General features: G+C 43.1%; 1 protein-coding gene across 1 annotated transcript in view; it reads right to left on the bottom strand.

Annotated features, from left to right (window-relative positions):
• The window catches only part of stom (stomatin), a 64,458-nt gene extending 41,747 nt beyond the window's left edge, over nucleotides 1-22,711 (bottom strand). Inside the window, exons 1-3 of the mRNA XM_059993805.1 lie at nucleotides 22,528-22,711; nucleotides 5,436-5,539; nucleotides 2,958-3,030 (exon numbers count right to left, since the gene is read on the bottom strand). Of these exons, the coding sequence (XP_059849788.1) occupies nucleotides 2,958-3,030; nucleotides 5,436-5,539; nucleotides 22,528-22,672 (322 nt within the window). The 5' untranslated portion in view covers nucleotides 22,673-22,711. The remainder of the gene's footprint in view (nucleotides 1-2,957; nucleotides 3,031-5,435; nucleotides 5,540-22,527) is intronic.
• Nucleotides 22,712-24,510: the final 1,799 nt, after the last annotated feature.

Genomic DNA, 24,510 nt, shown 5'->3' with positions numbered 1-24,510 from the left:
ATTCTGATACTAAACCTCCATGTTTGAGCAGTAGTATTGGGGGCTGGTAAATGAGAAAAAAGACTGGCACTGCAGCCAGCAAAAAGAAAGCAGTGCTGGCATCAGTTACAATGAGACGGGTGGCATTGTTTCAGGAAGGTGACAAATAGGGAATAAAGATTCAAAACTGTACAGTCAATATACAGGTTGTCATTGTATTCACATTGAGCACAGCCATTATTCCACCAAAACTGTCAGATAAAATATTGAGGTATTGACATGAAATATCTTGTGTCCAATTTCGATTTAATAGAATTAGGGAAAATAGCAATTCTCTTCCTAAACCTACAGGTGGGGAATATGAGGGGGAATTGGCTAGAAATTAGTAGGACGTCACCTGTCACTATCTGCAAGTTTGAGAGTCCAGGGCTAAGGACTGGAGGCTTGGAGGCTGTGTATACTGGGGGTGGGAGGGTGGAAAAGGGATTTGATTTGCTGTTGTTGGCTTGCTTTGTTCTGTTGTTGTTGCTTGTGTCGTTCTGTGTTCTGTTGTTGTTGCCTGCGTTGTTTTGTGTTGTTGCCTGCGTTGAGTAACATTGTTGTCCTCAGCACATCCTTGGATGTATTGGATGTTAACACAAAATGTCACTGTATGCCTCAATGTACATGCAATAAATAAATCTGAATCTGAATCCAGCTTGATTGCTGAGCTTTTTGAAAGCTGCTGGTCAAAGGAGCCAACTGTGACTAAGCTTTGATGACTATCACGGTGCAAGGCAGGAAGCTTTCAAGTGGGCTGCTATGTAATGCCACCATGAACACCTTTACATCTGAACAGGCAGGTCTCATTAATAGTTTTCATAATGGAAATAAGGCTGTTCACCACCATCTATGAATTTATTACCCTTAAGTAAAATACTGCCTGTGTTTGCTTGAACAATGTTATAATAATAATTTTCTACAGAATCACAGTGGAATAAATTATTTTTGTAAAAAAAATTTGGAGGAAGGCTATTATACAAAGCCTCCCACAGCTGACCTCCAATACACAAAAGAATCTGTGATGAAGTTTTGGAATTAAATACAATAGTACAATGTACTAGAAATGGATGAAGGGTATGTAGTATCACTGCAAAACATTCTGTATTGGTTTTGTGAAATAATGTATAATACCTCATAGAGCAAATGTTCTCCCAGGGCATCACCAATTTGCCTCACTCTAGACACACTGAAGCAGGCAAAGACCTAACATATAGGACATTTGACAGTGAGGTTTGTGATGCTGGTTGAGGTTTGTACCAGCTCTCTTCATAAGAGTTAATTCAAAGATAAAACTGAAACAATTCTTCCTCTCTTAACACATTTTCAGTTAAAGGGCCTTTCTTGGGGACGGGTGGTATAAGGTCATTCCCTCCCAGTCAGCTCTGGAAAGAATATACTGGAGGAGTTATCTTCTGCAGTGCAAGATGCATGATGTGGAATCTAAAAAAAAGTGTGGCTTTTTTGCATGGACTGTGTGACCGTGCAATGAGATACAAGTATTTAGTTTTGCAAAGGGTCAACGGAGATCGGAGTTAAAATTTGGAAAGTATGAGTAATTAACAATTGGTTGCAATACTTCTGCACACCACTACAAGACAGGAAAGACTGCTGCATCAGAACAGCACAGAAAAATAACAGAGTTAGGAATTTAAGAATGGCCACTTGGGCGAGGTACCTGAGGGCTGACAGCGCACGTGGAACCAAACCCCACCGCGAGTCAGTGCCTTGAGAGGAGAGGAGAACATTTTTAAAAAGCAGCATTACATTTATTTCATAATCATAATGCTGTAACTTTAAAATCAAATTGTTGAAAAATAATAATTTATTATTTTTGCAGAGAGTAGTTTGACAAAGCGTGCAATTTTGTTTTGTTTATATTTAGCAATCATGCAACTTAAATAAGTCCAGCCAGACCATCTAAAGAGCTCAGCCCCTACAAAAGAAACATGCATGGCATAGGAATGCCTATGCATGTCCTTAAAAGAGCACAATTTTAAAATACTGGTGTGTTTTACAGATAAGGCTTATGTACATTAACTACACCCACCTTACTGAAAACTATGAGTCATTAGGAACAAAAGAAGTTTTTAAAGAAGCAATTGGAGAATGAGGAGATTTCATGAATTAGCCTCATTGTAATGCACTCTGGTAGCATTTGCCATTATTAGCTTATTGGCAAATGTTATTAGAATGGGCCAGGAGCTGCCGAGTGGGCCCACTGCAGAGAACTTGTGCCCATGGCTCTTACAGTCACCTGGGCTGGATTCACCTCACTGGTTTTCCACACCTGACTTGGGATAGATGGTGCAGAGGATTTGACCTTGGAACATCTCTGACAGTAGTAAGCACAGGTGAGGCTTTACCTTATGTCAATGGAGTTAGAAGTTTAATATCTCTGACATTCAGAGACATTTAAAATTTAATAAATCTCAAGTTAAAAACTTACCCTTAATTAATAGACTTCTTTGAAAGCATTAAGACTGAAGTAGAATCAACAAGCAACTCACCTTCCACTTTGTCTCCCAATTCACAGACCTGGAATCCCTATTGAAATCAATGAATCTTCAGTCCTCCACAGTGGCACAGGAATAAAAGGCAAAATGCTGAGACAGCCCAGCAAGACTTGAGACCTCCCATGAAGCATCAGGCAAGCAGAACTTCACCCTCCCAACCTTCAGTAAACCCTGGACAGCAGTGCCATGTTTGAGATATTTGAGATGTACATCAGCATCAATGGCTGAATGTCAGTGGCTCCCAAATGTGTTTCTGTGCCAGGAAGTTAAATGCTGACACCAAATGTCTAACTAACATTCAAGGCAACACCAGGAAGTAAACACATTCAAAAGAATTATGCAAAATCCTAGCTTTTAAAGAGTAATTTATGTTCTGATATACAATTTTTGGATTTAAACATAACAGATGATTCTTGTACTTGCCTGGCCCTTTGGCTCCTCCTGCTAGAATACGGCCAAGCCTGAATATTATAGCTCGTTCATATTCCTTGACAATCTGTGATGAGAGAAAAAAAACACAAATATCTATACATCCTATTTTGTTTCTGTTTAATATACCTATACTCAGGAACGAGATGGTGAGGGTGGAGATGTGTCCCTACCAACAGTGTGAAGTGCTCCTACCCTCCACTAACCCGCAGGTCACCCTTGGCAAGGTGTAGCACCTGCTTAGCCACAACCCCCCCACCCCCACCAGATCAGGGTCCCATGAAGTCATGGGACCAGAAGATGGATGGTTGTATAAGCAGCCAGCACATATCACAAGTCCTGGTTACGGGATTACTGACACCAGGAGACAGCATCTGGAGAGAAATGATAATGGCTTGTAAAAACACTGCCCAGAAGGCAGCAATGGCAAACCACTCCTATAGAATTTGCCAAGAACAATCATGGTCTTAGACCATGATCGCCCACTTTATACAACATGGCATGATGATTATGATACTTGGGAACAGTAATAAATGTAAATTAACAACAAGTAATGAACCAAAAAAAGTGACAAATTAAAATAATTTGCAATTTTTGCCACTGCTTTGGACTGACTGGTGCAGCTGTCAGTAGTTTTCATTGGTAATTTCTTGGTTGAAATCGCTATGCAGATTTGTTTGTCCTCAATCTCATTTTGCAGAGAAACAATGAGTCGCTAACCTACTTCTCTAAGAATCTCAGCAGCTCACATCTGGCAAATTCACATTTTGGTGCTACTTTAGGGGTTTGGGGTTAAGTAACCACCGGAACATAGCAGAGAAAGCTCTACACATGGCCACGCTGTATCAAATGCTGGAAGTGAGTGAGTATCAAAAGCCTCGATTCCCCACAAGGTTAATTCAATCAGCAGTGAAAGATCTCATTATCTTTTAGAAGTGCATGTCTGATTTTGCAACTGTGAGACAGAATGTGCAACCTGTTTTAAACACTGAACAATCGGTCAGTCCTCTTTCTATAGTGACCTTATCCTCATTTTATAGAGAGTGCCCATTAACAACATCAACACTATTGCCAGCAACGATGCTGTTGTACGTGATGCCATGGTCTGTTGATACTCAACTGCAAATGTACAGTACATACTTTAAGAAAGCATTTCTACACTTCCCACCAGTACCTATAGCTCCCATCTTTCTAAGGGCCCATCCCACACAAAACAAACTTCAGAGAAGAAAGGAAGACTAGCACCCCTAAGTGAAGGACAGACTACATCTCTTTGTTTAGGTCTGAAAGGAAGGTGTTCGGGTCATAGCACAGCAAGATTCACATTTTGCAAAGGCTCTTTTGACACCAAAACAAAACCAACACAAGCATTAAATTTTCCATGACAGGGACTTATTCATCTCGGAGCCCCAAGTATTGGGGTGAAAGTCAAACACATAAAGACCCTACTTTCTTTTTATTACAAAAGTTCCTTTTACAGAACCCATGTGGTCAATAAACAGTAAACAAGAGATAAGAATGGTTAAACAGAAGACCAAAAGACACAGGAGCAGAATTAGGTCATTTGGCCAAGTGTGCTCTGCCATTGCATCATGGCTGATTTAGTACTCCTCTCAATGCATTCTCCTGCCTTCTCCCCATAAACTTTGACGTCCTTGCTAGACAAGACCCGATTAACCTCTGCTTTAAATATGCCTAGCAACTTAGCCTCCACAGCCATCTAGGGCAATAATTTCCTCAGATTCACCACCCTCTAGCTAAAGAAATTCTTCCTCATCTCTGTTTTAAAGAGCCACCCTTCTATTCTGAGACTGTGCCCTCTGTTCCTAGACTTCCCCCACTATATGTAAAGTGGGAATGTCTAGGAACAGACTCCCCCGCAAAAGTAGATGTGAATATAAAGTGGGCCTTTCAGTAATGTTTATTTAATGTGTTTAATATTAAAAAAAGTTTAATTTCCCCCTTCAAAAACTATCAAACTTGTATAAAAATGGATTCTGAATGAGTGATTGTAAACTGTAGGGTTAGCCCAAGTTTAAGATTATTGTCTAAGCTCAGACTGGAGAAGCTGGGGCTGTTCTTCTCAGAGTAAAGAAGTCCAAGATAACATCAGGTTTACATGGAGTTAAAACCAGTTCAAAGCCTAGGTATGGAGTTAACAAACACAGATGAGAGAGAAAATTATGCTTAAAAAACACAGAGTACTGTCTGGAAATATGCTGGAAAAAAATCAAAGCTTTCAAAAGTGAACTGAATATAGACACAATAGAGTACAATTTGCAGGGATGAGGGATGAAAAAAATGTCATTGCTCAACTTGGAACTGGGAAGGATTAAAGAGCTTCTAATGCTGGAACAATTCTATGATTCCATTTAGTTTAACAAGAATCACTTATGGCGTGTCACATGCACCTGCCATAAGTACACCAGTGCAATGATTTTAGAAACCAGGTTGGTTCCTTTATTGTCTTACCTTAATGCATAACCAGATGGAAAAGGGGAAAGTGATGAGCATGAAGAAGTAAGAAATTATAACCAAGATCCATCCACAACATCCAAGGTTGTTACTGGGTGCATCTGTAAAACAAAAATGATAAACAGGTTTTGTGATAGGGAAGTAATACACACAAAATGCTGGAGGAACTCAGTAGGCCAAGCAGCAACCATGGAAAAGAATACACAGTTGATGTTCCGGGGCGAAAACCTTCATCAGGACTGGAAAATGAGATGAGAAGTCCGAGTGTGGGGAGGGGCCGAAGATGTCTAAGGTGATAGGTGAAACTGGGAGGGGGGAGGGTTGAAGTAAAGAGCTGGGAAGTTGATTGGTGAAAAAGATAAAAGGGCTGCAGAAGGAATGTGATAGCAAAGGACAGAAAGCCATGGAAGAAAGGGAAGGGGGAGGAGGACCAGAGGGAGGTGACAGGCAGGTAAGGAGATAAGGTGAGAGGGAAATGAGAATGGGGATGGTGAAGGGGAGGGCAATTACCAGAAGTTCGAGAAATCAATGTTCATGCCATCAGGTTGCAGGCTACCTAGACGGAATACAAGGTGTTGCGCATCTGACCTGAGTGTAGCCTCATTGTAGCAGTAGAGGAGACAATGGACTGACACATCAGAACAGGAATGCAAGTGGAATTGAAATAGGTAGCTTCTAGGAGATCCCATTTTTCTGGTGGACAAAGCATAGGTGCTTGGCGAAGCAGTCTCCTAATTTGCATCAGATCTCACCAATACACAGGACACCTCACTGGGAGCATCAAGTACAGTAAATGACTAACAGACTCACAAGTGAAGTGTCACCTCACCTGGAAGGACCTTTTGGGGTCCTGGTGAGAGAGGAGGTGTAGGAGCAGGTAAGATTATGCAATAGCCTATTAGCTAACTGAGCTACAGTGCAACAATTAACACATGGCTAGGTAGAACAATGTAACAGAATGCTAGGTTGGCTATTCCATCAAGGTTCCAGTTCCTTGTGACATTGCCTGCCTAAGAATAATTTAATTATTCCCAATGGGCGGTGCTGCAATAAGTAACCTACCTGCAGCAGCAATAAAAAGATCCCTACTAAACCACCTGGGAAAACTACAGAGAAATTCCAAAGCAGTTTCTTGTGGAGATTTTAAGTATAAAAGCTCTTTCATCCCATCACTAGACACACCCAACACTAAACCATTTCTCCAGCCTCTCATTCCCATCAGTCAAGTGATGACCTGTCACATATCTGTGGATGGGATACTAGACAGGTTACGTGCTTTTTACGATTTTGTTTTGCATTCAGCACCACCCTCCACCCCAAAACAATAGTGAAACAAGGGAATTGCTTCTAACAGAATCGTGAATGCACAGTTGTTAAAGTAATTGAGAAGTCTTGGGAGTGTCTTCTAATCAAAGCCATACTTAAATGTAGATATTGCAAAGAATGTCTGATTTTAAACATTTCAAAATAATGCTTTTGGGGGGGAAATGGAAATAGAGCTCACAAAGTTTAGGCTTGACACTAAACAAAATGCTGCGGGAACAGTATTCTGTTGAATGTCGAAAGGCCTCAACACAGTAGATGTGGGAAGGATGTTTCCTATAGTGGAAGAGTCTAGGACAAGAGGGCACAGCCTCAGGATAGAGGGGTGTTCTTTCAAAACAGAGATGCAGAGCAATTTCCTTAGCCAAAAGGTGGTGAATTTGTTGCTACATGCAGCTGTGGAGGCCAGATCATTGGGTGTATTTAAGGCAGAGATTGACAGGTTCTTGATTAGACATGACATCAAAGGTTATGGGGAGAAGGCCAGGAACTGGGGTGAGGATGAGAAAAAAAGGATTGGCCACGATTGAATGGTGGAGCAGACTCAATGGGCCAGATGGCCTAATTCTGCTCCTACATCTTACGTTCTATTTAAGCTCATTCAATTGTTGAAAGCATACCCTCAGCAGCTGCTTTATTAGGTATACCAGCACATCTGCTCAGTAATGCAAATACCTATTCAACCAATCAAGTGGCAGCAAATCAATGCATAAAAATATGCAGACATGGTCAACAGGTTTAGGGGTTGTTCAGACCAAAACATCAGAACGGGGAAGAAATGTGATCCAGGTGACTTTGACCGTGGAACGACTGTTGGTGCCAGGTTTGAATATCTCAGAAACTGCTGATCTCCTGGGATTTTCATGTACAACGGCCTCTAGTCTAGTGTTTACACAGAATGGTGCAAAATCAACATTTGGTGTTTAGGCAAAAATGCCTTATTAATAAGAAAGGTCAGAGAAGAGTGGCCAGACTGGTTCAAGCTGACAGGAAGGTGGCAGTAACTCAAATAACAAAATTTCTCAACAGTGGTGTGCAGAAGAGCATCTCTGTATGCACAATATATCAAACATTGAAGTGGATGGGTGATCACAGGAAAAGACCATGAATATACACTCAGTGGCCAGTTTATTAGGTACAGAAGTCATTTAAGTTGTGTGGAAATTTCTGTTCAACATGAGTAATGAACCTCTGGAAGTCTCCACCATCCAGGATCGTATTTAAGGTGGAGGTAGACAGTTTTTTTGAAAGATTGGGGAATTGAAGGCAATGGGGAATGGTGCAGCAGAGAGCTGAAACCAATATATATATTTGGCACAATCATATTGAATGAAGGGGCAGCTTTGAACACATAACACATCAAACCTTGAAGTGAATGGGCTAGAGCAGCAGAAGACCACAAGCATACATTCAGTGGCCACTTTATTCGGTACAAGAGGTACATAATAAAGTGGCCACTGTGTGTAAATCATCAGTTTAAATCGGTTTAACTTGAAGGGAGGCTTTGTGGTTACCACACCAAAGCTGCCCCAACAAGGGCACCTCTTGTCACTCTGTTTATGAAGCCTGCAACTACAATTAAAATGTTATTTAAGCAATATGCACTCTTGTCTAACAATGCAACTATCTCAATTACTTATTATCCAGACATCTGTTCAGTACCTCATAAATTATTCACTTTCTATTTAACACAAGAACTCACAACTAAAAGCTGTGTCGATGCACTATTTTAAGCACAAAGTACACACGTTAAGCAGCATTAAAACTTCCAATTGCATTCTTTAGTTTGCGTGACATAAGTAACAATGAGTGGGAATAAACGACCTGGTGTCCTTCAAACTAATTTTATTTGATGCAATCTGCATTGTAATCTTTGCCTAGTAAAGCTATCACTTTATTTCCTAAACCACCCCATCCCTGCCAAGAAAAAAAGCTCAAGCCTCTTTACTTCTCGATGTATTGCGAAGAGAAATATGGCAAATTTCCCCCTTTTTTTCCCTCTGGCCCTATGCCCGGTTCCATTTTATCCATGCAGAAAAACATTCTTTGTGGCTTCAATCCATTTCTCTATGGGTTTGTTCTGTCACATTTTAGGGCTGAACATAAAGGTTTAAAAATAAAAAAGATCCCAGAACTCCAATACACATTCCACACATTCAAAAGGACATAGAAACAGTTGAGTTAATGTGAATTTATACAGTGCCTTAAATATATTAAGTGTTCTGCATAAAACTTTACAATAAGCTAGGTCACTTTTGAGGAATGAAGAGAGAGGTTGTAAATCTAGTCAGCTCCACCTTGGGTACTAGCCTATAAAGTACCCAGGACATCTTTAGGGAGCGGTGTCTCAGAAATGCAGTATGTGGGAGGTCAGGGTCAACACAGTTGTTCCTGATGACCACTCCTGCAATAGGTGCATCCAGCTGCAGCTCCTATCAGACCGAGTTAGGGAATTGGAGCAGGAGCTGGATGAACTACGGATCATTCGGGAGGCAGAGGCAGAGATAGATAAGAGTTATCGGGACGCAGTCACACTGAAAAGACAGGAGGTAGGCAAATGGGTGACAGTCAGGAGAGGTGGGGGAACAGACAGAGAGAGAAGAGCACCCCTGTGGCCGTTCCCATCAAAAATAAGTATACCATTTTGGATACTGTTGGTGGGGATGACCTACCAGGAACAAGCTGCAGTGATCCTGTCTTTGGCACTGAGGTTGGACCCTTGACTAGGAAGGGGAGGAGGGAAGAGAAGAGAGCGGTATTGATAGGGGATTCTATAGTCAGGGGGGCGGATAGGAGATTTTGTGCGGAAGATCGGGAGTCTCGGATGGTATGTTGCTTCCCTGGTGCCGGGGTCCGAGACATCTCAGATCAGGTGCAGGTTATTCTCAAGAGGGAGGGCAAGAATCCAGATGTTGTGGTCCATGTAGGGACCAATGATGTGGGTAGGATGAGTGAGGGGGTCCTGCGTAGGGAGTTCAGGGAGTTAGGTGCGAAGCTGAAGAGCAGGACCTCCAGGGTAACAATCTCAGGATTGCTACCTGTGCCACGTGCGAGTGAGGCAAGGAACAGAAGGATTATAAAGATTAATACATGGCTGAGAGGATAGTGCAGGAGGGAGGGCTTCAAATTTCTAGATAATTGGGCTTTGTTCCAGGGAAGGTGGGATCTGTTCCGAAGGTACTAACATTCTTGCAGGGAAGTTTGCTAGTGCTTCTTTGGGGGGGGGTTAAACTAAATTTGCAGGGGGCGGGGATCCAGAATGTGAGGAAGGATAGCGAGAGGAAGAATAAAGGACAGGTGCGGACTACACGGTTCCGGAATATTAAGTGTATAGTAGAGGAAGGTGGGGCGGAACAAGTGATAAGGAAGACTCATGTACAGAGGGATGGTCTGACGGAACATGGAGTTAGATGTGTTGAAAGAATAAGTAAATTTAGGAAGGTCAACAAAATTCTAGGGGCGTATAGACCGATGGCAGTTCAGGGAGCTGGGTTAAGCACAATAGGCAGTGATTCAAACAGAGAGAGGAGAAATGGGTTAAAAATTCTATATCTGAATGCACAAAGTGTCAGAAATAAGGCAGATGAGCTTGAAGCCCAGGTGCGAATGGATAACTATGAGGTTGTTGGGATAACGGAGACATGGCTGCAGGGAGATCAGACCTGGGAAATGAATGTACAAGGGTATACGTGCTATCGTAGGGACAGAAATATGGGCAGAGGGGGTGGGGTGGCCCTGTTGGTGAGGAATGAGATTCAGTCCTTTGCAAGGGGGAACATAGGGTCAGGAGAAGTAGAATCTGTGTGGATAGAACTGAGGAACAGTAAGGGCAAAAGGACCCAAATGGGAGTTGTCTACAGGCCACCAAACAGCAGCATGGATATTGGGTGCCAGTTGAATAGGGAGTTAACATTGGCATGTGGCAAAGGTAATGTCGCAAGTAGTTATGGGGGATTTCAACATGCAGGTGAACTGGGAGAATCAGGTTGGTGCTGGACCACAGGATAGGGAGTTTGTAGAGTGCCTTCGGGATGCATTCTTGGAACAGCTTGTACGAGAGCCGACCAGGGACACGACTATTCTGGATTTAGTGTTATGTAATGAACAGGATTTGATAAGCGATCTCGCAGTAAAGGAGCCATTAGGAGGTAGTGATCACAATATTATAAGCTTTTATCTGCAATTTGAGAAGGATAAGGGCAGCTCGGAGGTGTCAGTGTTACAGATGAACAGGGGAAACTATGGAGCCATGAGGGAGGAGCTGGCCAAAGTTGACTGGACGGATAGCCTAGCAGAAAAGACAGTGGAACAGCACTGGCAGGTATTCTTGGGAATAATGTACAAGGTGCAAAATCAGTTCATCCCCCAGAGAAGGAAGGATTCAAAGGGGGGAAAGAGGCCACAGTAGTTGACAAAGGAAGTCAGAGATGGCACAGCATTAAAAAAAAGGAAATATGATAGAGCTAAGGTGAATGGGAGGACAGATGATTGGGAAGTTTCTAAGGAACAACAGAGCTTAACTAAAAAGACAATATGGGGAGAAAAAATGAGGTACGAACGCAAGCTAGCCAGGAATATAAAGGAAGATAGCAAAAGCTTTTTTAGGTATGTGAAGAGAAAGAAGATAGTTAAGAACATTGTTGGGCCCTTGAAGAATGAATTGGGTGAAATTATTATGGGAAACAGAGAAATGGCAGAAGAATTTAATGAGTACTTTAGATCTGTTTTCACTAAGGAAGACACAAGCAATCTCCCAGATGTATGGATGGGCCAAGGACATAGGATAACAGAGGAAATGAAACAGATTGACATTCGGAAGGAAACGGTGTTGAGAAGACTGATGGGACTGAAGGTTGACAAATCCCCAGGTCCAGATGGTCCAGGATACTAAAGGAGGTGGCCCTGGAAATTGGGGATGCATTGGTAATCGTTTTCCAATGTTCCTTAGATTCAGGATCAGTTCCTGAGGATTGGAGAATGGCTAATGTTATCCCACTTTTTAAGAAAGGAGGGAGGGAGAAAACAGAGAACTATCGACCTGTCAGCCTGACATCGGTGGTGGGATGCTAGAGTCCATTATTAAAGATGAAATAGTGGCTTATCTAGATAGCAGTGATAGGATTGGGCTGAGCCAGCATGGATTTACCAAGGGTAAATCATGCTTGACTAATCTGTTGGAGTTTTTCGAGGATGTAACCAGGAAGTTAGATGGGGGATATCCAGTGGATGTAGTGTACCTCGATTTTCAGAAGGCATTTGATAAGGTCCCACATAGAAGATTGGTGGGTAAAATCAAAGCTCAGGGCATCGGGGGAAAGGCATTGACATGGATAGAAAACTGGTTGGCAGATAGGAAGCAAAGGGTAGCGGTGAATGGGTGTTTCTCAGAATGACAGGTGGTGACTAGTGGGGTGCCACAGGGCTCGGTATTGGGACCACAGCTGTTTACCATTTACGTTAACGATTTGGATGAAGGCATAAAAAATAACATCAGCAAATTTACTGATGATACTAAGCTGGGTGGCAGTGTGACATGTGATGAGGATGTTAGGAGAATTCAGGGTGACTTGGATAGGCTGGGTGAGTGGGCAGATACTTGGCAGATGGCATTTAATGTGAATAAGTGTGAGGTTATCCACTTTGGGAGTAAGAACAGGAAGGCAGATTATTATCTGAACGGTGTAGAGTTGGGTAAGGGAGAAATACAAAGAGATCTCAGAGTCCTTGTTCATCAGTCACTGAAGGTGAATGAGCAAGTGCAGCAGGCAGTGAAGAAGGCTAATGAAATGTTACAACGGGAATTGAGTACAAGAGCAAGGAAATCCTCTTGCATTTGTACAGAGCCCTGGTGAGACCACACCTGGAGTATTGTGTACAGTTTTGGTCTCCAGGGTTAAGGAAGGACATCCTGGCTGTAGAGGAAGTGCAGCGTAGATTCACGAGGTTAATTCCTGGGATGTCTGGACTGTCTTACGCAGAAAGGTTAGAGAGACTGGGCTTGTACACGCTGGAATTAAGGAGAATGAGAGGGGATCTGATTGAAACATATAAGATTATTAAAGGATTGGACAAGATAGAGGCAGGAAATATGTTCCAGATGCTGGGAGAGTCCAGTACCAGAGGGCATGGTTTGAGAATAAGGGGTAGGTCATTTAGGACAGAGTTAAGGAAAAACTTCTTCTCCAAGAGAGTTGTGGGGGTCTGGAATGCACTGCCTCGGAAGGTAGTGGAGGCCAATTCTCTGGATGCTTTCAAGAAGGAGCTAGATAGGTATCTTATGGATAGGGGAATCAAGGGATATGGGGACAAGGCAGGAACAGGGTATTGATAGTAATTGATCAGCCATGATCTCAAAATGGCGGTGCAGGCTCAAAGGGCCGAATGGTCTACTTCTGCAACTATTGTCTATTGTCTATAAAGGTAGCGTCCATTAGTAAGGACCTCCAGCACTCAGGGCATGCACTTTCCTCACTGTTACCATCAGGTAGGAGGTACAGAAGCCTGAGGGCACACACTCAGCGATTCAGGAACACCTACTTCCCCTCTGCCATCCAATTCTCAAATGGACATTGGACCTTTGGACACTAAATCACTTTTTTTTAACGTTTATACAGTATTTCTGTTTTTGCACTTTTAAAAATCTAGTCAAAATATGCAATTGATTTGTTTGTTTATTATTACTTTTGTTTTATTTATTATTATTATTATTTTGTTTTTCTGCTAGATTATGCATTGCATTGAATTGCTGCTGCTAAGTTAACAAATTTCATGTCACATGGCAGTGATAATAAACCTGATTCTGAGATATAAAGATGAATAGTATTGATGGGGGAACTCCAGAGGTACTCCTTTTGAAACAGAAGACAACATTGGCAAAGATTAATTAGTAAGAATGAGATATTAGTTAGATATGGTCCTTGTAAGTTCGATATGGCCCTTGTGGCTAAAGGGATCGGGGGGTATGGAGAGAAAGCAGGTGCAGGGTTCTGAGTTGGATGATCAGCCATGATCATACTGAATGGCAGTGCAGGCTCGAAGAGCCGAATGGCCTACTCCTGCACCTATTTTCTATGTTTCTATATTAATTATATTAATAAGAGGTTTGAATTCAATAAACATAAATGCTGGGGGTTGTAGGCTGATGAAAGTTAAAGAGAGGGAAAGGCAAGCCCATGGAGGGATTTGAAAGGTTAACACTCACACATTCAATATACAGTTGATTCCGGTTGACTGGTACACATCAAGATCAGGTAATTTTGGCCAAATTAACTGGCTGTCTAATTAACTGAAGTTTCATGGAAATAGTTAAAAAGTATTACAAAAAGACAAACTGAGAAACAAATGTATATAAATGAAATACAGAACAAATTAGAACACTACAGTGCTATAAAACTGTGTATTAGTTCCTAATAGATGGAGGAATTCATGCAATGTTGTTTTGACTGTAAATGAACAAAATCAGGGCAGACACCCAGTGCAAATAATGGACTGCCTTCAAATAATGTTTTTGATGAATACATCCTCTAAATCTTCATTTTCATTGTAATATTCAAGATGATTGCTGATACCTTCATAGTTCCTAACTTGTTGAAGTAGTTAAATTGTTTCATTTTCACCCCCAGCCATTTTTTTTCCAAGCCTGAATGATTGAAACCTCAGTGAGCAAAACAGTTCTGAATTACCTTACTGCTTATTTTTTGATAACTATCAGTGACAAAAATCACTTCTTTGAAGACAAGCACATGCAACTCACTACATAAAAACTATTTGCTCTAAGTGCTGCATAGTGTCTAGCAGCGACTGAGGCCAAGTTAGAAACTTCAGCAATACGCTTCTGTCCTAATCAAGTGACATAATGAAGGGAATTTCAGCTATTTTCTCAATTAGTTGTCTCAAGAGTTGTCCCTTATAAGCAGCTCTCTTGATTAACTGATGGCCCAATTAAACATAATCTACTTTATTTGAAAAAGTGAGAAACAAATTCATTCAAATGAGTTATATTTTAATTTATCACCTCAATCTCCTACAATCATGGCCACTAAAGCAATTATAAATTATTCTCTGAAATAAACTACAATTAAATTGGAGTTTTTCAATTGATACGGAGAGTGCAAAAAGAATTACAATTTGCCACTGCTCCTCAGTGAAATTCCAGTGTATAAAAAAAAAATCAGAGAAAAGGCTTTTATGCCATACCTGTTTACAAACCTCAAATGTATATAATGATATAAACCTATTATAGAAATTTCCTTAATGTTTAACAATAAATGAACACAGAATTATTTAAGCAACACACAGAAAATGCTGGAGGAAGTCAGCAGGTCAAGCAACATCGATGGAAAAGAGTAAACAGTCGACATTTCAGGTCGAAGTCCTTCATCAAGACCGGAAAAAAGATGAAAAATCAGAGTAAGAAGTTGGGGAGGAGCAGAAGAAGTACAAGGTGATAAGTGAGATTGGGAGAGGGGGCAGTGTGAAGTAGAGAGCTGGGAAATTGATTGGTGAAAAAGATAAAGGGCTGGAGAAAGGTGAATCTGATAGGAGATGGTAAAAGACCATGGGAGAAAGGGGGAGGAGCACCAGAAGGAGGTGATGGGCAGATAAGGAGAAGGTGAGAGGGAAATGGGAATGGGGAATTGCAAAGGAGATGAGTTGGGGACAATTACCGAGAGTTCGAGAAATCGATGTTCATGCCATCGGACAGAACACAAGTCGTTGCTCCTCCAACCTAAGTGTGGTTTCATCGCAGCAGAGGAGGCCAAGGACTGATGTGTGGGAATGAGAATAGGGTGTAGAATTGAAATGGATAGCCCCCTGGAGATCCCGCTTTTTCTGGCAGATGGAACATAGGTGCTTGGCAAAGCGGTCTTTCCATCTATATCAGGTCTCACCAATGGAGGCCACATTGGGGAAAAAAGATACAACCGATGACCCCAACAGACTCACGGGTGAAGCGTCACCTCACCTGGAAGGACTGTTTGGGGCCCTGAATGGTAGTGAAGGAGGAGGTGTAGGGCAGTGGTCCCCAACCTCCAGGCCGCGGACCGATACCGATCCGCGAAGCATGCAGGGGTGCAGCTGTAGCCGGGATGCACCCAGCACCCAAGCAACACCTCATTAGTTAGCTTGTTTATTTCAGCTTTTTTCTTAAAGATGTGCTGGGTGCGTCCCGGCTACCACTGCACCCCTGCATGCTTTGCGGATCGGTATCGGTCCGTGGCCCGGAGGTTGGGGACCACTGGTGTAGAGACAGGTGTAGCACTTGTTTCATTTGTAAGGATAAACACCTGGAGGGAGATCAGTGGGGAGGGACAAATGGACAAGGCAAATGCATTGGGAGAGACTCCTAGCATCTGCAGTTTTCTCATGTACAGAATTATATTTATTGAATTATTTTGAAATGAATTCTTTTGTTTATTTCTTTCTTGTGCTTGCACAATTTGTTCTTTTGTACATTGATTGTTTGTGTGCAGATTTTCATTGATTCTTCTTAACTGTGAATGTCCACAAGGAAATGAATCTCAGTATCGTATAAGGAGACATAATTTACTTTGAATGTCCCCTTTAATTTACTCCAAAGATTTTTGAACTGCATCGCAGATATGGCACTGGAGAAATCCAACCCTCTTAGCTTCCATCAATTATAGCCTCCTTTAGAGTCCTGTAAATATGTAAGAAGTCTTGCATTTGTACAAAACCTTTCTCAGACTTGGGATGTGCCAAAATGCTTTAATGGCAAAAGCAGTATTTTTGAAGTTTAGTTACTGTTTGAATGCTGGAAATGCACAATCAATAAAATTATGTGATCATGTGATGTTCAATGACATTTTAACATGTTGTGCACAAAGATAATTTCCCTGCTCTTCAAATTAGTATCACAGAATTTCTATTTACATTTGTACAGAATAGATCACTACCAACTCATAGACAACTAGGGATGGGCAGTAAGTGCAAGCCTTGTCAACGGTACCTTCAGGCTGAAAAGCAAATAAATAAGTAAAGACAGGGCTTTAATTTAATGTCTTGGCTAAACAAGAACACCATCCACTGTATTGTTCTCCTTCATCTCTACTCTGTAGGATGTAGGGCTTGAATGCTCGACCTAACTAAGCAAGCAACACTGCTGAACCATGAATGGCATAATAGACACCTCGTGCTTTTTGATTTATGGGTTAAGAAAAAGAGAATGGACAAAAACAGAAGAATTTTTCTGAGGACACAGAAGAAAAGTGGCAATGAGATGTTTTATTACTAGGGTAGCAGAATCAAGGACCAAACCGCAAAAGGGCAGATATTAGAGTTATAGCCGAGATTACAAGTTAAATAAGAGTCAGAAAACTGCAGTTAGAAAATTTAGGGGGAAGGATTCCACAAACCATGCCCAAAATAGCAAAGCTAAGGACATTAACATCACAGAAAGTATGCAAAGCAAGATATGGAGCTGGAAATTAAGAAATGGAGGTGGTTACATTGTGGAGGAAACCTATCAAAACATTATGACAAGAATGGAAAGAACTGACTCTGGCGATGTATCAGGCATGGAAAAGGAATCAAATATCAAGAACACATATAGTGCAGTGTTTATTAAAGGGTGAGTAAGGAGAGTGTCAAAACCAAAGCTACTTAAGGCATTGAAGACAATGGTTTTAGTTCCTATCCGAGAATGTCAACTTTTGGCCTTACATGCAAAGACTTTCCAAGGTATTAATTTTTAACCTCATATAAAGGGAATATCAAATTAAAAACACAACTCAAAAGACACAAAAAAAAGGACAACAAATCTAAACCAAATCCTCCCCCCCCTTGACATTTTAAATTTATTGGGATTAAACAAAAGTGTGGACAAGCACTTCCAATTATTTAACTATCCATGTAGTCTGGCAGATCCGCAATGCATGCCCCAAAAGTCAGTATATCCTTCCAAAGTGTGGTGCAGGATCTACTTGCAGTATTAACAAGACTTTCTCTAACTGTAATACAATGTAAATCTGCTTTATTCTGGTCCAGCTCTCCATTAGCCTTTTGATCATTCCCAAAACTTTCCTGTGCACCTGTTTAAGATGTTTAAACAATTCAAGCTTTGTTACATAGAATTGGCAGCATGGGAATACTGACCCATGTCTTCATCTCTCCTAGTGTCTCCTAGAGCATCTAACCCTGAACCTTTTACGAATAATGTGCCTCATCTTCCCTTGTATTAACCTAGCTTCCATTTGAAAAGGCTGCCTAAACTGATCTCACAATTGCTTCTTGTATCAGCCAACTCAGCACAATCCTCACTGACTTGATGCAAATGAATTTCACTGTATGTTTCAATGTGCAACTGACAAATAAAGTTAATCTTTACAGATCTTTAAATCTGGGAAAAAACCTAAACTTTATTACTTCATAACTTGTAATTCCTCTCTGTGCCTTGTGGCACATCGGGTAGCAATTTTGTTGTGTTTTTTTTCCAATTTAATGAGACCAAGTTGCTAGCTCGACTCTCAACCCAGCAAGGAGAGCGTGCAAGGAGCTGGCCAGATTCAAATATGGGACCAGTCGCCTCGAAGTCCAGCGCTGATGCCACTACACCACCAGCTGTTAACTACTTTACTACTGATCTAATTCTACACTCCTTAGTTTCAGAACCCCACCCTCATAAGCAAAAATCTAAAAAGTTATTCTACTGTAAGAACCTCTCATCATTCACTTTTCTCTAGTCTAGCCTAACCTCAGCAAATGCATTAATTATTGGGGAAAAACCACAATGAATGGATCACTATGAAGGTCTAAGCAAAAAGGTAAAAGAATGATAGGACAGGTTATTGCAACAGCAGTAGTCAGACTATCTGGGGCTCCCAGTGACCAGGTTTCAATGAATTTCAAATACTGATAACGTTACATGGATACTTTATAAAGGACATTTCAAGAGTGGTTTAACAGATGGTGGCTGATTACCAAGGCAGTCAACAGGTTCACAAGGAGGAACACTTGTAAAGGCATAATGAAAAAGGGAAAACAGAAGTTCATTTCTTTAGGATTTTCAAAATGAATTCACCAGTGCCATCACTAGGATTCAGTAAGACACAGCGGGTGTAAAATAGGCAGAGAAAGAAGTTTCATGGGATCTAAATCTTTACACACAAGGATACAAATATAGATTTTGCCTTTTTAAACATTTGAAATTGCACCACACTTTGCCAAGTACCTGTGGCTGTGAATGATTAAGAGGTGAGGGACTAACAAGAAATGCATCATATACTGAAGTACTGGCTCAAGTGAGATTAGTTCTACAGCATGGATACCAAGGTAATGAATTAGAGAAACAGTGAGAATCACACACCCTTTGGCCCACTGACCCTGTGTTGACCATCAAGCACCATTTACACAAATCAATTTTTTTTATTTTACCTACATACATACCTACACTATACAAATAGGATTTTTTTTCCTTTTCCTATCCTGTCAATTACACCCTATACCAATTTCATCAACTCCACAGAAGTACCCTTCTGATGATGTGCTGGTTGATCTCGGCCTGCCTGCTAGTCACATGACATTTCACTGAAAGGAGACACAAGAGACTGCAGATGTTGAAATATGGTGCAACAACGTGCTGACAAACACAGAGGGCTGAGCAGCATCCACGGGAGGGAAGAAATTGCTGACATTTTAGGCTGAAACCCTTTACTATCAAGTCCTGGTGTAGGATTTCGAGCCAAGATGTTGACAATTTCTTTCCTCCTATAGATGCTGCTCGACACACTGGGTTCCTCCAGCAGACTGTTTCATTGGAAAGAACTTCACAACCAAATTCAACAATACTATGTCTAAAGCAGGTACAAGTCTTGGCATAGACAAGATTAAACCCCTTTCAGTCACTAGCACTTACACAAAGGTGCTAAATAATAACTAGCCCTAGTACTATTTTTCATTACTGCTTTCAAAACTCTGGGAAAACTGGTATGTTACAGCAGCCCAAATGCATAATCTTAATAACACCTCTCCAAAAAGAACCACAGAGAAAACCTACTGTCAGAATCTTACACAAAACTCTAGCCCTGATGAGGCTTGAAACATTGACTGTTCCTTTTCCTCCACAGATGCTGCCTGACCTACTGATTTCCTCCAGCATTCTGTGTGTTATTCCAGCTTTTCAGCACCTACAGTCTATTGTGTCGCTAGAACCTTTTTAAATGTCACCAAGTGAGGATAGTGGGAATATCCTCCCCTGCTGACCATCCAGGGAACAATCAACAATTCCTTTTTACTTTTAACAGAGATAAACATCCCAAGATACTTCACAAGCCTGCTACCAAAACCACACAATAATCTTCCACAGCAGGAGCCCATTCAGCCCATCAAATCTGCACTGGCTCCTTCAAGCAAGAATTCAGTTTGCCCACACATACGACTATTTTTCTTAGATCGGTATTTGTACAATTCCCCTTTGAAAGGTGCCAACTTATTACAGTGGCCTAAGTGTATTAGACTAGATAAGATTCATCACATGTATATCGAAACATATTGTGAAATGAACTATTTGATTCACAACCAACAGGGTGTGCTGGGTCCAGTGCCAATAGAGCAACACGCAGCCACGCAACAACAACAAATGTAAGCCATCCGATGATCAGGGTCAACCATGGATGTTGTGTCCTCACTGCCCACGCAAGGCAGATCAGTACAATATGGAAAGCAAGCTGTTGCCCATACTGCAGGCTCTTCCCTCCCACCCCACACAGGTGATTAAGGAATAGCAGAGACCGATACAGTTTGGCACCAGCTGTGTTGCAGGGGTTGTCAGTCAGCACTGAACTCAATGTAGGACTGCTTTAGCGACTCCAACTCTAGATTTTTTCCTCGGGGTTTACTCCCAAAGCCTTCCCCATGAGTGGGTATAGTCACAAGGCAGCAGAGGTTTGAGATCAGACTTTCTCTTCTCCTAGTTGAGCTGCCAACCACGGCAGATGAGCCCTCTCTGCCCAAAGTGACTGGTTTCAGGGCACCAGTAACCTGCCTTTGCCCCTTCTCCTGCCGGTAGAAACAGTTCCGTTGGCCTTAGTATCTCAGCCAAATGTGAAGGCCAGGAGCCAGACTTAGTTTGAGACGCACACCACTGGCAGCATTTACTTGACAGTGGGAGCTTATTCCCATTAACCATATCTGGCTGTAACAACCTTAAGGAACATCAAGCACAACAGCAAAATAAGCCCCTTTTCCACTCCCCCACGCACGCAAATACACACACACACACACACATAGAGTCAGGTCTCCAACCCCAGGAGTTACGGGAACCAATGTATTGGAAACCACATGAAATAAAAGAGCATAAGAAATAGGAGCAGGATTAGGCCATCTGGCCCGTTGAGCCTTCTCTACCATTCAATAAGATCATGGCTGATCTAGCCATGGACTCATCTCCATCTACCTGCCTTTTCCCCATAACCCCCAATTCCCCTGCTATCCCAGATCTAGACTATAGACCAGCTTGAATTCCACTGTGATAGTTGGGGGAATATAAATTCCTGTCATTAGTTTTGGTAATGGCTGATGGAAAAACCCATCCACTCTACTTCCGGTAAGGAAATCTGACATCCTATTCCAGTTGCTGTGACTGCTGTAGATCAGACTGATCTTCCCTGCCTTGTTAGTCCAGTGGCAATTATGGATGCCACATCCTGTTAACAAATAAATGATAACAAAATGGGTTCCAAATCTGAAGCAGAGGAGAAGTTATTAGGATAACAAACACTCTGCATCTAACTAATATTGTGGGAATGAGATGCAGCTGCTCAATTTTATAGACAAAATAAAATTCAGGATTAGTGATAAATCCCTCCCAAAAAAAGGATTAGTGATCAGATTGTGTTAATGTTTCCTCAACAACCACTATATCATCTCATGAAATTATATTAGCACCATCATATCAATTTGTTGGACAGTAGATAACCAATTTCTGCAAACAGGAATTCTGTTTCCAGAACTGCAACAAGGGGTGGTTAGACATACTACCAGATATATCTTTCCCCTATTAAAATCATGATAAAATTTCAGTAATATGTTAGATAAGCCCGCTATATGCCCTCTGAAGTACCCAGAGGAGTCAGCCACAACTTCCCTGTTTTTATATTACTTCGGGAAAGGAAACTTGAAAGGGAAGTGGTAGGTACTAGAGATTGGCAGAGAGGTGACATAATGCCCTGAACTGATCGAAATGCCCCTCATCTTGAACAAAGTCAGAAACAGATCCCAAGGTTGCGACGGGGAAGGTGGTGGTGGGGGTGATCTGTACGTTTAGGTGAGAGGAACAACTGGCGGTGGGGGAGGCAAAGAGGGATAGTAGCAGAGGGTAGGGCACATAGGGCAGAGGCAGAGCATCGGGGTTTGGACACTGGGGTGGGGGAGAGGACGGAGGCAGGGGATGGGAGAGGAGGGGAAGATGAAGAGGAATGGGGGAGGCTCCAGGGGAAGTAAGGGATCGGGACAGGGCCGAAGGGGGCAGAGGGTCGGGAAGAATCAGAGGAAGGGGAGGCAGAGGATAGGGACAGGGAGGGGGGCAAAAGAAGGGTGCAGGACGGAGGGGTGGGTTGGTAGAGAGTGAAGAGCTGCAGTCGGCGCCGCTGTCAACAGGTCCGATCGATCGATCGGCCGACCGGCCGCAATCCCCGAGCTCGGAACTGCGGACAAACAGGCAGCGGCCGCGACCACAGCCTCCACCCCCTCGGCAGCCCGGGGCACCGAGCTCTCCATCCATCTATCTCCCTCCCCGCAGCCCTTCTACCTTTCTCTTCGATTCGGCGCACTTTCAGCTGCTCGGTGGCGTCTGCCTCCATCTCGGCCGCGTCCCACTGCTCCTCGGGGCTGACTCTGTTCAGACTGAAAGCCTCGACCGTTCTCCCGCCGTCGCGCCGCTCCGCGAGGACCATACAAACCACCCCCTCCCCCTCCCCCCGGGCCGCCTCGGTGTGCCCACGTGACCGCCCGTCCCCTGGCAGCGCTGTCACTCACGCGAGGCCCCGCCCCCGGGCAGGCTGTCACTCACGCGAGGCCCCGCCCCGGACAGGGCTGTCACTCAGGCGAGGCCCCGCCCCGGACAGGGCTGTCACTCAGGCGAGGCCCCGCCCCCGGACAGGGCTGTCACTCACGCGAGGCCCCGCCCCCGGGCAGGGCTGTCACTCACGCGAGGCCCCGCCCCCTCCGTCCCGGGGTCAACGAGACTCCTTCCTCCCCCCCCCCCCCCCCCCCACGACCCGCCGGAGTTCACTCAACGTGTCCGCCTGCAGATGCTGGGAATAAATCCAAAGCGACACACACGAGATGCTGGGAATGCAACACGCACCACATGCTGGAGGACGTCGGCAGGCCGGGCAGACTGTTGACTCCTTTCCATGGATGCTGCCCGGCCTGCCGAGTTCCTCCAGCATTTTGTGTGGGTGTTGCGCTGTGGGGCCAGGTCGAGTTTTGTCATCCGGTACACAAGTTTGCTGACGTACAGTTAGAACGGTTTTTGTTTATTGTTCAGCCAGCGCAGAGAACATAAATAGTTCTCTTTGACGCTAGAGATGCTAGAACTCCAATGCAGTACACACAAAATGCAGGAGGATCTCATCAGGTGATGCACCATCAATAACCCACTCTGAGATGTAAAGGCGAGATATCGGCTTTTATTGACTGGAAGAAGGAACAAGCAGTGGTTGACCACCATACTACATCCTGGAGACTGAGAGGCCGGGCTCAGGCCTCAATCGCCTTTATACAGGGGTCTGTGGGAGGATCCACAGGAGCAGTCAGCAGGGGGCATGTCCAGACAGGCACATAGTTCACCACATCAGGTCAGGCAGCTTCTGAGAGGAATAAACTGCCAATGTTTTGTGGGGGGAGGGGGAGAGAATACCCTTCATCAGGACTGGAAAGGAACGGGGAAGATGCCAGAATAAGAAGGTCCTCTCCTGTCAGATTCCTTCTTCTCCAGCCCCTTACCTTTTCCACGTCACCTCTCAGCTTCTCACTTCATCTCCCTCCTCCACCCACCAATCTTGTCCTCATCTGGCATCACCTATCACCTTCCAGCTTGTACTGATTCCACTCCGCGCCTCCTTGCTCTGGCTTCTTCCCCTTTCCTTACCAGTCTTGGTGAAGTGTCTGGTCTTGAAAGTCACCTGTTTATTCCTCTCCATAGGTTCTGCCTAATCTGCTGAGTTCCTCTAATATTTCGAAGATGGGGAGGGGGAGAACTGATTTTGCTTTTATCACAATGCCTTTATCGCCAAGTCATATCCAGCCCCGTATCAAGCTATTCCGGACACTCTCTCCTCCCCCTCCCCCTTCATCCTCTTTCTGATAAAATGTCATCATCCTGAAAATTGAATTTGGAATTCTCTCCACAGATGCTGGGTATTTTCAGCATTTTCTGTTCCTACTTCTGATTCCTAACAACTGCAGAATCCTTGCTTGTTTTATCCAATGAGCCATTTGCTCGTCCAATGCAGTATTCCTATCACTGACATCATACCGTCCTGTCATCTCTAAGCCTTCAATGTGAATAATGTATTCATCGGGGAGACAGAAGCCAGTGTGCATCTCCTCCAGCTCTTCCTGGTACCCAGGCTATTTTGTATATGAAGCCAAACTACTGTCTGGCCAAGAGAGTACTGGTGGTGATGCAGACGGAAATTATTTATTGTTTTAATATTATATTGAAATAAAGATTTCATTAACTGAGGGCCTTATACATTCTAAAAACCTGTACAGCTAATAAGGCTCT

This window comes from Hypanus sabinus, chromosome 18, assembly GCF_030144855.1.
Source record: "Hypanus sabinus isolate sHypSab1 chromosome 18, sHypSab1.hap1, whole genome shotgun sequence".
NCBI lineage: Eukaryota > Metazoa > Chordata > Chondrichthyes > Myliobatiformes > Dasyatidae > Hypanus > Hypanus sabinus.
This window is presented reverse-complemented; position numbering and strand designations above follow the sequence as displayed.